Consider the following 15,709-nt stretch of genomic DNA (forward strand, 5'->3'; position numbering starts at 1 on the left):
CCCATCGATACACGACCGCCTCGACGACTTCACTTGGAGCACAGGAACAAGAATGTTGGTTACTTTTTAATCAGTTTCTTTTGTAGCCCTTTTGCTACGTGACATGCAAATGGTTATACCGTCGCCACTCCTGAGACCCAGAAACGCAAAAGAAACAAGACTTCCGTGTCCGCACACCCATTTTACTCCTCCACAACGTTGCCCTTTTCAGAGACGTACAGACCGTCCAAGAACTACAATATTTGTTAGCCGAGAACTTCACTCAACCCTTGTGACGAGTGCTTCGTAAACCCACCTTTCGGATATCCTTGTTGCGGACCTTGCAGATCTGCTGGATATCGGCAGCGCTCTGCGACACATGCTCCAGAGAGTTTCCGGTCAAGACAAGCTCATCCTTTTGGTTCTTGGACAGCTCGACATCAACACCCTCCTGCATGACGACCCGGCGGACAATCTTCTCGCCGATAAAGTTTCGGATTTCGACCTCCCACAGGCCAGTCTCGTTGCTCTTGTCGAGGTTGACGTTGATGGGGAAATGTGCGTATACGTATCGCATCTTGTATTTGAAGCCCTTGGTCACACCGATGACCATGTTCTTGATGATTGATCGGACGGTACGCAGCGTGGCGACGTTCTTACGGTTGCCATGGTGGATCTCGATCGAGATGGTGTTCTTCTTGGGGTGACCAAAGTTGACGGCCAAGTGACCGAGGTCCTTGACGAGCTTGCCTGTATTCATGTTAGAGTTTGTTGAACGACGCGGAGAATTTCGTGTGCTGTCGTACCTCGGGGACCCTCGACGGTGACGATTCTCGTCTTGATGGCAACCTTGACTGAAGAGCTGTTAGTGCCTGATGCGTATATAGATGTGTAAAAACAAAATCCAAGAAACCCAATTCGCGCCGCTTTCGAGGAAAATTTCAATGCCACTGCCAGTTGTTTCATTGTCGTCGATTCCGATAAGGTCGTCGTTTGTCCTTCTTTTGCATCTTGCTATCGTTGTCGCATGCATTGTCGTCAAAACTGGCGGACTGAAATTTCCCAAGACTCGAATGGGCGGCGACAAATTGGATTTCTGAATCGACGAAACGGAATTGGGCTTTACGTACCCCCCTCGGGGATTTCAAGGAGCTCCTGAGAATGAATGTACTTCATCCTGCCGGTTGTGAGTTGGGGATGTCGGGAGGTGAGGAGGTTGTCGTAGGACGTCGGCTGCGGTCACGACGAATTGTTGGCGAAATCGTGTGGGCGGAAAAGTTCTAGGGCTCGCTCGCCTGCACGTGAGGGCAAATTGTGAGTGCCGAAGTTGAGCCGCCTTGACAAAAAATTGTGGTGGCCAGGTGGGGTGGGAAGCGACGTGTGATGTTGCACGTGATGCAGAAAGGTAACTTGCTCCTGACCCACTCGCAGGTCGTCCGCACTTGCCAGTGTTCAATGTTTGATTGGGGTAAGTACCTCTTGCCATCGTGTAAAGTGATAGAAGTACCTAGGTAGTTTCGTAGATTGTTCATGCGGATTCATTACAAACCCAATTCACACATCCAACCATTATCAGATTGAATGAAATTGAATGCCTTTTTTAGCCATAAGGCAGGGACTTATAAGTTCTGAGTAGTGGACAACACAGTGGACAGCGCACTCTGGTGGGGAGCTTCGGGTCCCCCAGCTGCAGTACGTCAGCGCCTCGACACAACACCATCACCAGGAGCATCACCGCGGCTCGCCTGCTCTGTCCACCACCTCACAGACAAGGCTCACCCTCGTCATACTCACCCTCCGGCTCTCCAGCCGCACTTTAAGGCGCCCGTGTGCGTCCTCCACCACCCACCATGTCCTACTTTTTCTCCACGCCCGTCGACATTGACGTCGTCCTCGAGGATGCTGACGACCGGTCCATGGTCGACGTCAAGCTCGACAAGAACCGCCGCGAAAAGGCACCCCTATACATGGACGGCGAATCCGTAAAGGGTGCCGTGACCGTCCGCCCCAAGGATGGCAAACGCCTTGAGCACACGGGCATCAAGGTGCAATTCATCGGCACCATTGAAATGTTCTTTGACCGCGGCAACCACTACGAATTCTTATCCCTGAACCAAGAGCTCGCTGCGCCCGGCGAGCTGCAACACCCGCAAACATTCGACTTCAACTTCAAGAACGTTGAGAAGCAGTACGAGTCGTATAATGGCATCAATGTCAAGCTGCGTTACTTTGTGCGCGTCACCGTCTCCCGCCGCATGGCCGACGTCATTCGCGAAAAGGACATTTGGGTCTACAGCTATCGCATCCCCCCCGAGATGAACAGCAGCATCAAAATGGACGTTGGTATCGAGGACTGTCTGCACATTGAATTTGAGTACAGCAAGAGCAAATACCACCTCAAGGACGTTATTGTCGGCCGCATCTACTTTTTGCTGGTACGGCTCAAGATTAAGCACATGGAGCTGTCCATTATCCGGCGAGAGACGACGGGTGCCGCGCCCAATCAGTACAACGAGAGCGAGACGCTGGTGAGATTTGAGATTATGGACGGCTCGCCGTCGAGAGGAGAGACGATTCCCATCCGGTTGTTCCTGGGAGGGTTTGATCTGACGCCAACGTTTCGCGATGTCAACAAGAAGTTCTCGACGAGATATTACCTCAGCTTGGTGCTGATTGACGAGGGTGAGTTTTGGGGAGCACTTTACACTACATAGCCATGGTGCAATTCGGTTTGCTCACATACTTTCTAGATGCCCGCCGTTACTTTAAACAATCCGAAATCATCCTGTTCCGCCAGGCTCCTGACGGCTTACCCGAAAACAATGCCGGCGGTCTTCAGCCACTTCCCGCTCCAAACGAGGCCAAACTAGCCGCCGCTCAAGCTGCCGCCGCCCAGGGATAGGCACGGCCTCCCTTATACACGTGTTTTATATTAACTTCTAGTGTTTCATTTTCTAGCATAGGGCTCGGCGTTACTGGTTTATTGAAGGAGGCGATATTCTTTCACGCTTTGTCGACCAACAAAAAGTCACTAGGTGCCACCGACCCCAAAGCACATCAAGACAGGCAATTTTTTTGAACATGATATATATTTTTTTCCGTATTTCATCCCTTGTGAAAAACAGTCCCTAACGTGCCATTTATTGTCCCGAGGTATCTAAATCCGTGAACCTTTGCGTTATCACCGACAATAATGCCCTTCCCTCCTCACAACACTCACAATTCCATTACATCGCCCGCCTCGAAACCAAATTGGTTATTCTGAATCGCCGCAATCCTGTCTAATTCGTCTTGGTATTGTTTGCGAATGTCCGCCAAAGAAACCACCTTTCGCTTACTGCCGCCGTCTCCATTCTGGTGCAGAGCCGGCGCTCCTTCGTCGAAGATCCAAGCCTGTTTGGCGTCCACGCAGCTAAGAGCATTGATGAGAAGCAGGTACTGGCGCGTTACTGGCGTGTCCAAGACATCGTCTCCGGTAATCTTGTCCCCCTCGCCGGCAAGCTTCAGCTTTTGAATACGGTCGAGCAGAACCGATGCGGCGCCACGGTAATTGTTGCGTTTGATCCGCCACGAGTACAGCACTTGATGATAGGGGAATCCCTGTACAACATCGGTTGCGTTCCTGCATCGGAAGTCCAGCATATCGTCGACGTCTTGCTGCATGCCGGGGAACGGTAGCGACACTAGTTCAATGTTGTGGTAAGTCTCGCACATCTTGTCCACCAGCTTCCGCAGGCAAGAATGCTTCAACGCGTCATCTTTGATGGAGAGGAGGCTTGTGTGGGCGAGTTCAAATTGCGATGTGGCCAGGGCAGCGTTGAACAGACGACTGAGCATTTCAACCTTGATGGACGCGCTGTCCTTAACGATGCCCAGAAACTGCATGGCGAGTCGGGCAAAGTCGACCACGTACGAGTACGCCTTTTGTGATTCGTACAACGCAACAATGTGAGAATAATACATGGCTTGGCCGCTGTTGAGCAGATTCCACTCCGTCTCTCCCAAGAGTCCGCAGCTGTGTCTATCGACGGGGACGGTTTCGGTGCCTACAAGTGGAATGATTAGCAAGCTTTACCCTCGGCATCAGTCTCATCGATTACGGGCGACAAACGTACCCATCCCAATGGCTGCCCTTTTGAAACTAATTGCTGCCGATTCAAAATCGTTGAGCGCTAATTGAACTCGACCGAGCACGTAGACGGAAAAGGGGTTTTGATCACTAAAAGGAACAAGCTCCAGCGCCAAGTCGGCCCGGTCCTGCTTGACGAGGGCGCACTGAATCAGGGCAGGGGAGACTTCGATGTCGCTGTCTGGTGCACAGAGGTTGGTTATGAGGTCCGTCAGGCTGCTGGAAAGCGGCTCCTTTGCGAGGTTATCAAAGCCGAGGAGGTGTCCGAGGTTGGCCTCCAACGCTGTCACTGTTTGGGTGTGGTCGTCACTGTTCTTCCTGGATTGTAACGCCCGGTCGACATGTGCCAGGGGGATTGACAATTCGGTGTGCGCCAGCCACTTCAAGAGTTCCAGCCTCTTGAGCGCCGCAACGAGTTTCCGATAGACTGGCCCAATGTCGACGCGGTGGTGCAGGGCCTCCTCCTCGCTGTCGAATTCAAACTCCATGTGGACCAGGAGGATGAGCTGGCTAAAGCAGACACTCCATTGGAGCGCAATATCGTCCTGGACGCCCTTTGTGACGAGCTTCTGTCCAAATTCTGTCAGGGGATGCCGCAGATGCCGCCGTCTAGCTTCCACGGGAGCCGCCATCAGATCCAAAACGTGAGCGTACAAGTCGTCGGTGACTAGGGCGAAGTTGGCACCAAGCACATCGACAACCTGTGCACAGTCCTCATCTGTGATGCCTCTCCAGAACCCCGCCTTGTCTGAAAAGTATTGAATGCGCTCCAAGTCGGTTTTGGAGGATTCGTCAAAGATTTCTTGTCTCAATGCAGCTTGTGCCAGCTGGACGTAATTATCTGAGAAGCAGTCGACAAAGGACAGCGCAGCGTTGACCAGGGCTGCCTTGGGACCGCTTTCTTCGTCGGGGGAGCCCAGGTTGTGATAGAGTCGCTCCAAGTCGCCGCACTGGCGGATGGCCGAGACGAGATCGGTGCATACTACCCACGCCACGTCCGTCTCGGGCTCGTGGGCCAAGCCGATGGCCTCTCCACGTTGTCGGTCAAGCTCAGCGAGCAATCTGTAAAATCTTCGCCATTGGGTTTCACTGGACGCTCTGAATTGCTCGTAATCCATGGCTCCCGAGGGTCCACGTTCGAGCGAAGCCGTCGCACCCAACACCGAGCATATGGACTCGGCAAGGCCGCGACCCTTGGTGATGCTGTTGCTGCCGCCGCTACCGCCATCCTTTGACGCTCCCAGGCCGCGCTCATAGATTGACAGGGCCGTTTCGAGTGTCGCCTTTGTGAATCGCCCTGGCTGCAGAATGCACTGAAGCCACTTCTCGGTCACGTCGGTGGCATCGCAAGGACCAGACGTTTGCACTGGTATAGTAGCCGAGTCGGGATGCACGCCATCCCAATTTTCCTCCCACGACTGCACCATGTTCTTTCTGTCCAGCTCTAGTCGCTTGACCCTGTACGTCATGTTGTTCTTCCATAGCGTCCACAGGCTGATGGATCCCTCGGTGGGAGACGCAAGGACAAAGTCGGCCAATGTCCAAATGTCAGACGACGACGGTGTGGATGGTATCAGGGTGGCCTTTGGAAACAGATCCTCGACAATGACATTGTGTGCATCCTTGGCAATCACCTTCCAAAACTTGAACTCACCTAAGCCAATGGGGGAATACGTGGCGCAAATGCGGTGACCGCGGCTTTTGCCAACAAGTTGGACCAGATTTGACTGCGATGGATCGATGGACCACTTTCCAACGTCCTGGGGGCTTCGTTCCACATCCAACAAGTCGCCGGTGAAGAGAATCTGGCCGTCATTGACATTCCAGATTCGAAGTCGATGGTCCAGGCATACTGTAATGGCAAACAGACAGTCTTCGAGACCAAAGTTTGTCACCTCGACAGACGTAGCGGCGCTGTATTCCATGTTGACTTTTCCATACTTGATTGTGTGCTTGCCCTGGAACGGCAACAAGCTGCGGAGGTTTTGTGCCCAGCCCTGCACGTTGAAGAAGGACTCTTTCCATACGCCAGATGATGCTGCGGCAGTTAGAATGGTGACACCACCGTCAACACATCAACAAGGACAAACTCACAATCATCATGCCGCGTCTTGTCGAAGCGGATCAAGCCGCCGTCGCTCACAGTCGCCAGCAGGGTATTCGCCGTCACAGCCACCAATCGATGCGGGCTCTTGAAGCTCAGTCCAGCTGGCGACTGAACCTTGCAGAGTTCGGACAAGACAGCATCAATAGCGGTCCTCTTTCTGAAGAATTCGGGCCGCAGCGTAAATGTGTACAGTTGCGAAGACTGGTCCAGCACGTATACACACAGCGCATCATGCTCCTCGGGGTCGGAAAACGCCACGCACCCGTTTTGAATCGGCACACCAAAGTTGAAGTTTAGCACTAGAGGCGCATCGGGGGTCTTTTCCTTTTTGCAAACGTCGACGGCGCGGATGCTGAGTACTGTTCCGTCCTCCAGAACTCGCCAGAGGAAGCTGCGGGGTGTGTCGTGCCACTTTCGGTGATAGATTGATGAAGCGACGGCAAGGTTTTTCAGTCGAAACGTCGTCTCATCCTCGGTGGATGCGTCGTGGGTGATGCGTCGTGAGTTGCGGCCGTTGCTGCTTTTTGAAGGCACCCGTACGCTCACGACCGACGCGGGCGCAGGAGGCTCGAGGTTCAAGCGGGTCTCTTTGAAGAGGTATTGTATCTCGCTTGAATCCATCTCGCCTCCTAGTTCCAGTCCCAGATTGGTATGGAGAGATGGAAGAAGGGAGCTGTTGTCAATGTTGATGCCGTGGGTGGTGAGAGTCTTGAGTGGTCGCGCAGCTGGCAGAATTTCAGATGGCAGCCACCATTCACGATGGCGCTAACCCGAAATGGAAGTGAGCTCGATCTTACCCTACAACACGGACGACACTCGCAATGCATCTTTGCAGAGGAGAGGCATCTCCTGGATATCAAATATACTGTTCACAACTGGTACTGCGCATTGATTGCAATCACTACCTTATGGATTTTTGCGATGCTGGGTTTTCAGTGTATCGGCCCAACACTCTTACTCGTGCTACAAACACTTGGTTCATATCATCAGTCTCACATTGGTCTACGTAGAAACAAATAATTACAAAAGTAGCACCCAAAGTAACGCCCGTCCAATGCAACGCCAATACCGCGAACCAACCCGCATTAGTCCTTATCTGTATCCTTTGGAGCAGGGTCGCCGATGCCGTCTTCATTAATGGCAAACAATGTATCACTCTCTGGCAGACAGGGGCTGTCATAAATTTTGGCAATTCGAGTCTCACCACGTCCCTTCTTCAAGCTGATGCGCGTTGTGCTGGCATGGGCAATAATGTTGCCGCCAATGGGCTTTTTGGGATCTGGGTTGAACATGGCACTTGGCCCTCCGTCGACTTGCGCGACAACCTGGTTGGTAATCACTACGGCAATGCCAAACTCATCGGCCAATCTCTGCAACGTTCGCATAAACTTTGCCAGGTGAGTTTGCCGGTTGGATAACTCGCCGCGGCCACAGAAGTCGGTTCGATACAGGGCAGTGGCACTGTCGACGACCAGCAACGAGAAGCGAGTCTCGCACATCATGGCGGCTGCTTGGTTAAGCAGCTGGAGCTGGTGGTCAGAGTTGTAAGCGCGAGCGTAGGCCACATTGTCGAGGACTTCTTCTCCAGACAAGCCAAAACGATTGGCTACCGCGAGAAGTCGAACCGGCCGAAAGGTGCCCTCCGTGTCAATGTACAAGCATTTGCCTTCACCGCCGCCCATGTCAAAAGGTAGTTGGCAGGTCACAGCCAATGTATGGCAAATCTGACTTTTGCCTGTTCGAAACTCTCCAAATAATTCAGTGACTGAGCCCGTTTCGATGCCGCCTGCGAGAAGTGTGTCCAAATTCTTGGATCCGGTGGTGATGGAAATGAGCTCGCTTCGCCTTTGATGCATTTCAGTTGCGGTTGTGAATCCCATGGGAACGAGTTTAGAAGCTACACATAGCATTAGTCTAGTGGCCATCTGGCGGAGGGCAATGACAAACCTTCTCCTAATATCTTTTGTGCCTTTTGCTCCGAAATGCCCTTTATTTGTTCCAGCATTCGGCGAGGGGTATATGCCACCGACTCGACAGTGTTGAACCCGCCGTCCATGACAAGTTGAATGTCTCGTTTTGTCAGTCCGGCGATGCCCTGGGTTGAAAAGTCAGCGGTATTTCACTGACGCACGATACATGGCCAATTACCTCCAAGGCTGTGAGCGGTGTGGGAGCTCCTGGCCCAGTCATGCCGCCGTCCTCGCCCATTTGGGCTTCATCGTACTCTTCGGCCATTTTGAGATATAGTACAGATTCAAACAGGTCAGATACGATGGATAAAGAGGAGCAATGGGAACACCAGGGAGATGATGGGGGCTGCTGAGAAGTCGTGAGGATTTGTAATGGTGTTGATGTGGAAAGCGCGTTGGCACGCGTCTGGGGCAGGCACCAACGCCACTCGTTGGACGCCAAGCCACGTGACCAATCGCAATGAGATGAAGTCAATTCACGTTCACGTTTGTTACAGAATTATCACAAAACAGGAGATTTAGTCATCAAATGCAACAGTGCAAGTAGAATTCTGATGATTACACCTCATGTATCTGCTAAAGTAGCGTTGTCAGCGACTGTTTATGCACGCTTCAACACCCTTCCCTCACATCCTACATTCAGATTACATTCACATCCATTGGAGACAAATTATCGTCGAGACTTTATTAATTCGTAGGACTAGAGTACAGGTATCCTTGATTCCCCAGAGTTCATATGAGAACCAAAATTCACCCAAACACCATGATGCAGAGCTATAATGCAAATGCCGAGAAATGCAACCATGCCTTAGTTGATGGCGATGCGGCGAGATTCGTGAGTCTTAGCCTTAGGCACGACAATCGTAAGAACGCCGTCATTGAAGCTGGCCTTCACACCATCCGGATCGATACGGTCTCCGAAGTTGAAGCTGCGGGAGAACACTCCGAAACTGCGCTCCGCCAACCAGTACTTCGCTGTCTCAGCAGGCTTCTCCGTCTCTGGCTCAGGCTCCTTGGCGACTTCAGCCGTCGTAGTGTCCGGGGTCCCGGGACGAGAGTGTGATGCGTCGGTCCACCCTTCGTCGACCTCATCTTCGACAGTGGCTTGTCTTGTGCTCTTGGGCTGCTGCTGCTCGGCATCGGGGATGGCACCACTCATGACAGTGTCTTCGGCCTGCCCAGTGGGGGGTGTGCCAGCGGTGTAGCTCTTCTCCCTCCTACCTCGAACGACCAAGGTCTGAGGCTTGGAGAATTCGATAGTGACATTCTCTTTGCTCACTCCCGGGAGCTCGCCGTGGAGCTTGTAAGCATCTGACATCTCAAGGGCATCAAACCTCGGCTCCCATCGCGGTAATGAGCAGCGGCGGTCCGCCTGGGGGTAGGACTGGCGAGAGTATTGGTCCAACTCGTGGACGAAGCGGATAAGGGGAGTGAAGGAGGGGCCTTGATGGAAAAAGTTGTTGTGGAAGAAGGCCATTTTGTGTGTTGACGTGGTGGAAAGGGGCCTGAAAGAAGAAGATAGCTTCAACGTTGGCGAGACTCTGCGACGGATTGGTCTTTGCAAGATTGACTGTAAGAGAATATTGTGTGCTTCTGATGAGAACGGAAATCAACCTCTAAGGGACCAGGAGTGTTGCTTTATACTCCTGGGGAGAGGTGCCTCGCCCGCCATGACAAATGCCACAAATGGGTAATACACAACGACAGGGCATTATTGAAGATGCTAGACGTATCCAGAATGAATTAGGAAGCAATTGCATTGCGTGTTCAGCGGTAGTGCGTGAGTTGTTCACTCCGACGAGTTCAGATGGCGATGGCGACACCTCGAAGCTTCTAGAAGCCGGTGGAAGCTTCCCGCACCAGCCGTGCATTCGGTTGGATTGATTCCCACGCCGCGGAGGCAGACTCAGTCTGAAACCCGTTGTAACATGGGACTTGCAGCACTAACGACAAGACTCTGCCGGTTTATCCATCGCATAGCAGTGGCATGCTATTCGGATCTGCTGGTATCCATTCAAAGACTGCTTTGTGATGAATCAGCCTGGTGAGGTTTGTGGACACTGGACACTGGACACACACTGTGGAGCACTGAACCCTGCGACAGGTTCGTCCGAGCAGCTGACTAACATACACACCACCCCTTGCGACTGCCCCACACCGTCTCGTCTGGAGGCTTCTTTCAAATGACGTCATATGCTGCATCAGAATAGCATCCTTTGCTTTTAACAAAGATCTACAATGACAACGACTTGACGCAGCTGGTCGAGACTGACAGGAGAACAAAGAGCGCCGAATCGAAAGTAGAATCGTTCAATCGCAACTCATGCCAAGTCAGGACCTTGACAAACTTCCCGAACCACACATGAACTCGTAGTCACTGCATCGTCATGAACCATACTATTTTGCTGTACAATCAGTGTTCGTCAATCAGAGTCGTTTACGGAGTCAACTCCGAGTGCCAATATGTCCAGCCACATCTCATCCTCTCCATGTTGGGCATCGCCACTCACAAGCCACGGCCAAATCCAACTTCATCTCTTGCAACAGTTCTCACCATTCATCCGCATTTTATATAAATATAGACGTGTATCCTATTGATAAAAGTTTAGAATCCTCTTAAGATGCAAATTCCACCTGCTGGGGTGTGCTCGGGGTAATGGGCACCGATCCGGGCGGCCGTAATGTGCAATTTTTGACCATTACTTGGGCTTCGACAACCGCCTATCTCCAGCCTTTAGAGCCACGCAAAAAGCCCAATTCCATACCAAGCTGCCGAATATGCATTCGTCCATCCATTGTAACGTGAGACCCCAACATAATCACTAGTGTTGACCCAATACATAACAATAACAATCCGTCATCCGTCTAGTCTAGCCCGACCGTCCATGATGCTGCCCTGTACCCAAACATGACCACCACACTCCATTCCAAATGAAAAACCACATCGAATGTCTCTCCATGATTTCTCTTGAGATCAACGGCGGTTGGTACCGCGACAACCCTGCAACGATGGTTCCATCATTGTCCATATGGGCGTACTGGCGGATACCCGGGCACGAAATTCATTGGCCCTCGCACCGGAACCGCAACCATGGTTGGACTCTGTACGCGGTTGAAAAGGCCAATTAGCCTGCGGCCGACTGATGGCTCGAGCTCGGTGCCATCTCTCGCTATTTTGACCTCTCTGTTTGAATTCCAAGGATTGCGCAAGCCCCGGGTCCGAAAGAAAGGCAGCCGGTTGGTGGAGAGCCATTCCAGCTTGAATGGCTTCCCCCATACCTTTGTGTCTTCGTCTGACCCATCGACCTTGTCATCGCTTGTATTTTCACTGTCAAAATCAGATCCAGTTTCGGAGTCGTCCCTTTCCGCCTCCCAAAAGATTGTACCGCGAGCGGAATCGTCTATAATTTTACCCTTGGGGGCAAACTCGGTGGCATCGGTAGGGATCGCTTTCGGTAAATCGACATCGGCGGTAGCAACAACTTTGGGAGCAAATTCGATTGCCGCCGCAGGGTCTTCGTTAATTTCTGAGACCATGCGTGCGTAACCAAAGTATTCGCCAGACTTATTAGCAGAGAATATCAAATAAACATTATCCGCAGCCTTTGTCACTGAAGTTAGCCTTGTGTTTCCACACCGATAGATTGAGATTGCTGGTTGGCTTCGTAGTTACTGCTTACCTGAAACGCCGTATTGAGATTGTTCTCGTTGTGAGACTGGGTAGCCCATATGCCCGTCTGCACGCTCAAATCCAAATCTTCAGTCGTTAAGCTCTTTAAAATGAAAAACTTGTCCACGTGCTGACGGGCCTGGCTGTCCCGCCTCGACGTTGGCGAAGCGGATTTGGTGCTTGGTTCGTCCGGAACGACCATGGCCTTTGTTTCCGAATCGTCAACTGGACTTCCGTCATCATCAGTGTCTTCATGGTCTGGAGATTGTGTTAAAATGGTGGCCGCAGGGCCAGTAGGTGCCATGTTTCCTGTGGTCCCTTCCACTGTGCTCTTTCGTAAACGGCTAACAAGTCGGACAGACTGAAACTTGGAATCGTGTAGGCTTTGCTGTGCTATGGAGCATGCAGCTTCATCTTTATAGTTGGCAAAGGCGCAATTGCTCTTTGAAATCAAAAACAAAGACTCCAATCCAGATGTTTCCTTGCAAACGTGGTGAACCAGCGCCATGAGGTCGGTTTGTGGTGGTAGGTTGCCAATCCAAAGAGCGTGTCCGCTCTGCCGTGGCTTTCGAGGCGGGCCACGTACTGTGTTTTGCTTCGCAGAGGAGGTATCTGATCGGTTGCCGTATTCTCCGTTGCTGTTCATAGTCTCGTGGTTCTGGAGCCACGGGCCCTGATCGTACTGTCCACCGGCAAATCGAGCCGAGTTGCGAGCATCAGGTTTCGAAATGCCAGTCATGTATGCTCCCGTCACAACATTTGCAGGTATCGCTGGTAAATGACCTGAAAACTGAGCATCATGTGAGTAGTAAAAGTTCTGTTGTGACGGGTTCATCATGATTTGATTGGGGTAATAAACCACGCCTTGGCGCCCCTGGCTTTGGCCATGAGGCGGGTTGCCCGTGGGATAATAGTGTGGCATCTGCTGTGACTGGACATAGTATGAGTGGTTCGGCATTGGCATTGCTGGGCCACCATATGGAGGGATTGGGGCCATTTGGTGAGCCATGGGTGGCGACGTGGTTGGACTATACGATTGGGCGTGATTGTGAATGTACTGCGACGGGTGCTGTGGTCGGTGGTTAATAGCTGGTAATGTGTTGTTCATCGATGCCAGATCAAAGGATACTCCTTGCTGGCCTTGTGGTTGTTGTTGGTATGCCATTGTCGCCTGCGATGGCACCTGTTGCAAAGAAGGGCCAGACTGGTATGAGTATTGCTGATGATGCTCTTTTGTAACAGGAGACGATGTTATATTGCTTTCCTTTGAGACGGTGATTGACGTCGTCGGTGTTTGGAGAGCGGAGTCGAGCTGACCAGCATCGTGTACCTGGTTATCCGAGCCGTCTTGCATTTGATATTGCCTACCAAATTATGAACTAAACAGAAAAGTTTTTGAACCCTTTAGCCTTGTTCAACAACTCGCTGGGGCCAAACCCAGTTCTCTGGATGGATTCGAGAATGGCCGCGGGTATCGTAGGCGATGAGGCTTTACGATTAAATAAGCCGCGACTCGAAGTAATTTCCAGTTTAATGTCGAAGAAAGCCGAAGGCTCAATAATAATACTAACAGTTGGCCAGGTGAATTGTATATCCTGCTGTTATTCGTATTTGTTGAATCGTGCGTTTGGATAAAGATGTCGTTCCTTTTATTAATTTCCAAGGTACTTGAGCGATTTGTTTCGATGCGATCAAGGGACTTGAACGGTGTGTAAACTCGAGAATTGGAAAAGTAACCAGATCAGTTATGTCCTCGTGATATGATTCCCAGCTGCTTTTGATATCATGGATGCTATTGGAGTCAAATACCCAAATGCAGGCGCAGAGTGGATTTTCCGGAGAGAATGGTCCGAGGTATGTGAAGTGCTGAGGAGCAGGTAGGTAGTGAATATGTGCCCAGCGCCTTGTGTGTCAGTGAAGGCTATCCGTCGAAGAATGGTTCGTGGATGAAGAGACAGATGTTAATCAACGGTGCGATCCAGGAATCAGGACGAAGTATAGTAGAGTGTAGAGTCAATGAGACGAGACCCAATGGTGGCAAAACCGGTTCGAGGAATGGCCAAGTTTTTGTGATAGAATCAGGGACGTAGCGGGAATTTGTGGGCTAGACGATAGTTTGAATTGGGAACCCTGAAAACGTGGCAGTCGGTCTTCAATGTGTCAACTCCAAGTGTCGTTGGTTCAGTATATTTGACTGAGTGGCAAATATAGTTTCGACCTGATGTGGGTTTGAAGCTTTTGTTCTGTAGAGCAATTTAGTTGACAAGGTAATTCCAGCTTTCGATCCCGATTGGAAATTGTGTCGACAGAGTCACTCCCTCGTGACTTTCTGGGGACAGGGACTGGTAAAACTGACGACAGGGCTGAGTAAACAAGTACTTCAGAGGTAGATCTGCCAAATACCTAGGTAGGGATGCGCTGGGAGGGACGGGGGAGGTGTGAGAGTAGTGGTAGTGGTTGTGGCAGCGGTAGCAGAAATGATGCTGCGGCTTGAGAGGAGCACCCTCCGTTCTGGCCAGCCTCCAGCTACAACAAGACTGACCTGTTGACTGCAAGAATTAACCCGGGAGCCCTCGTCACAACACCTGGGGTTCTTTTTTTAACCCTCGCAGCCCCACGACAGGCGAAGCAACACAACTGGGCTACCAGTTCAATGCAGCCCAGCCCAGCCAAAGCATCTGCCGCTCGAATATCTTCCGAGCGAGGCGTTGCTGCGACCATAGATCGACCAGAGGACACAAGTACAAGCCCCAGTGAAGAAGGCAATTCGCAGCGTGGATTGAAGGTGGATCGTTCGTGCGCTTTCTGTGTCTATCTTGGGGTAATTCGTCAAAAGTTTGAATAAGTGCAAGTAACTGAGCGCTGTATTCTTCCTTTTTGCGAGCGTTTTTCGGTTTTTCGTCGGGTCTAGGTTTATAGAGATTGATAGCGAAGCTATGATAGTAGCCTCATGAGCAAAGAGAACTAGAACAGCAGAGTAAGAAATGCCCGTGATGATCACCAAGGTCGATCAAGAGCGGACGCTAGCATGTAGTTAATCAATGGCTCAGGGACGGAGTGTTTTTTTTTTTCGCTTCGGTAATCGTTTTGCCACCCAGCAACTCGACATTCAGAAATAAGTTTAAGACGAGGTAGAAAAAATACCACTCGTACGAGACATGTGGCACTGGGATAATATGGTGGAAGGGTGTGGATAACGAAACAGACATTGGACCGAAATCAAGTCAAGGTTGGACCAAACCAGACCAGACCAGACCAGACTCCAATGACGCTTGTTTGGCCTTCGGGTAGAGTCTGGTAGCATCAAATTGGTGTAAGAAGGCAGGAGCGGGACGTAGTTACTTTCCCAAAGTGTGAAAGATGCCGTAAATAATTGGGCAGGAAAGGTACCATGTGGACCAACGGCTCCAAAGAAGAACTGTAACGAAAACTGGCGAACAATTTTTGACCTGCTCGGTGGATGATTCAACTCATCAATTGATCTCCAATTTATTCTTATTCCTTCTACTCCGTACCCAGCTTGCCAACCCAGCCACAGGTACCAGCACCCCTTGCCCCCTTTGGCCTGTACGCACAACAGAGGTGGGCAGTCACCAGTTCATGGGCTCTAGGTCTACAGTCTGTGGTCAAAGGTATTTGAACAAATCCAAGTATACACTAACAGAGCTCAATATGCCTCAGCACGCACCGCGATATGCGATACCTTTCGTCGTTCAAATACTTCTGACCCCCCGCTGTAGTTACAGAGACCGTATCCTTGGCCATGAGCTGCACTGCACGAACCAGACACTTGCACTTACATCCAGACTGGGGACGAACAGGGTTGAACAGGGTTGTGGCGCCTGAAGTGGGCG

General features: G+C 51.3%; 5 protein-coding genes across 5 annotated transcripts; 1 reads left to right on the plus strand and 4 right to left on the minus strand.

Moving 5' to 3' along the window:
• Positions 1-182: 182 nt before the first annotated feature.
• VFPPC_00690 (ribosomal protein L6) lies at positions 183-1,155 on the minus strand (the record flags this gene model as incomplete). Its single annotated transcript, XM_018280661.1, has 4 exons — positions 183-233; positions 296-729; positions 786-833; positions 1,110-1,155. The coding sequence occupies 4 exons, from the start codon at positions 1,153-1,155 to the stop codon at positions 183-185; spliced, it is 579 nt and encodes a 192-aa protein (XP_018148907.1).
• A 674-nt stretch (positions 1,156-1,829) lies between these two features.
• VFPPC_00691 (vacuolar protein sorting 26) lies at positions 1,830-2,881 on the plus strand (the record flags this gene model as incomplete). The annotated part of the gene is made up of 2 exons (XM_018280662.1): positions 1,830-2,661; positions 2,730-2,881. 2 exons carry the CDS (start codon positions 1,830-1,832, stop codon positions 2,879-2,881), a joined length of 984 nt encoding a protein of 327 aa, XP_018148908.1.
• Positions 2,882-3,195: 314 nt separating this feature from the next.
• Positions 3,196-6,836, minus strand: VFPPC_15201 (DNA repair protein rad51; the record flags this gene model as incomplete). Its single annotated transcript, XM_018292954.1, has 3 exons — positions 3,196-4,025; positions 4,095-6,146; positions 6,203-6,836. 3 exons carry the CDS (start codon positions 6,834-6,836, stop codon positions 3,196-3,198), a joined length of 3,516 nt encoding a protein of 1,171 aa, XP_018148909.1.
• Positions 6,837-8,993: 2,157 nt separating this feature from the next.
• On the minus strand, positions 8,994-9,662 carry VFPPC_00693 (heat shock protein 30; the record flags this gene model as incomplete). Its single annotated transcript, XM_018280664.1, has 1 exon — positions 8,994-9,662. One exon carries the CDS (start codon positions 9,660-9,662, stop codon positions 8,994-8,996), a length of 669 nt encoding a protein of 222 aa, XP_018148911.1.
• Positions 9,663-11,203: 1,541 nt separating this feature from the next.
• VFPPC_00694 (hypothetical protein) lies at positions 11,204-13,020 on the minus strand (the record flags this gene model as incomplete). Its single annotated transcript, XM_018280665.1, has 2 exons — positions 11,204-11,788; positions 11,866-13,020. 2 exons carry the CDS (start codon positions 13,018-13,020, stop codon positions 11,204-11,206), a joined length of 1,740 nt encoding a protein of 579 aa, XP_018148913.1.
• Positions 13,021-15,709: the final 2,689 nt, after the last annotated feature.

The sequence above is a fragment of the Pochonia chlamydosporia genome, chromosome 1, assembly GCF_001653235.2.
Source record: "Pochonia chlamydosporia 170 chromosome 1, whole genome shotgun sequence".
Taxonomy (NCBI): domain Eukaryota; kingdom Fungi; phylum Ascomycota; class Sordariomycetes; order Hypocreales; family Clavicipitaceae; genus Pochonia; species Pochonia chlamydosporia.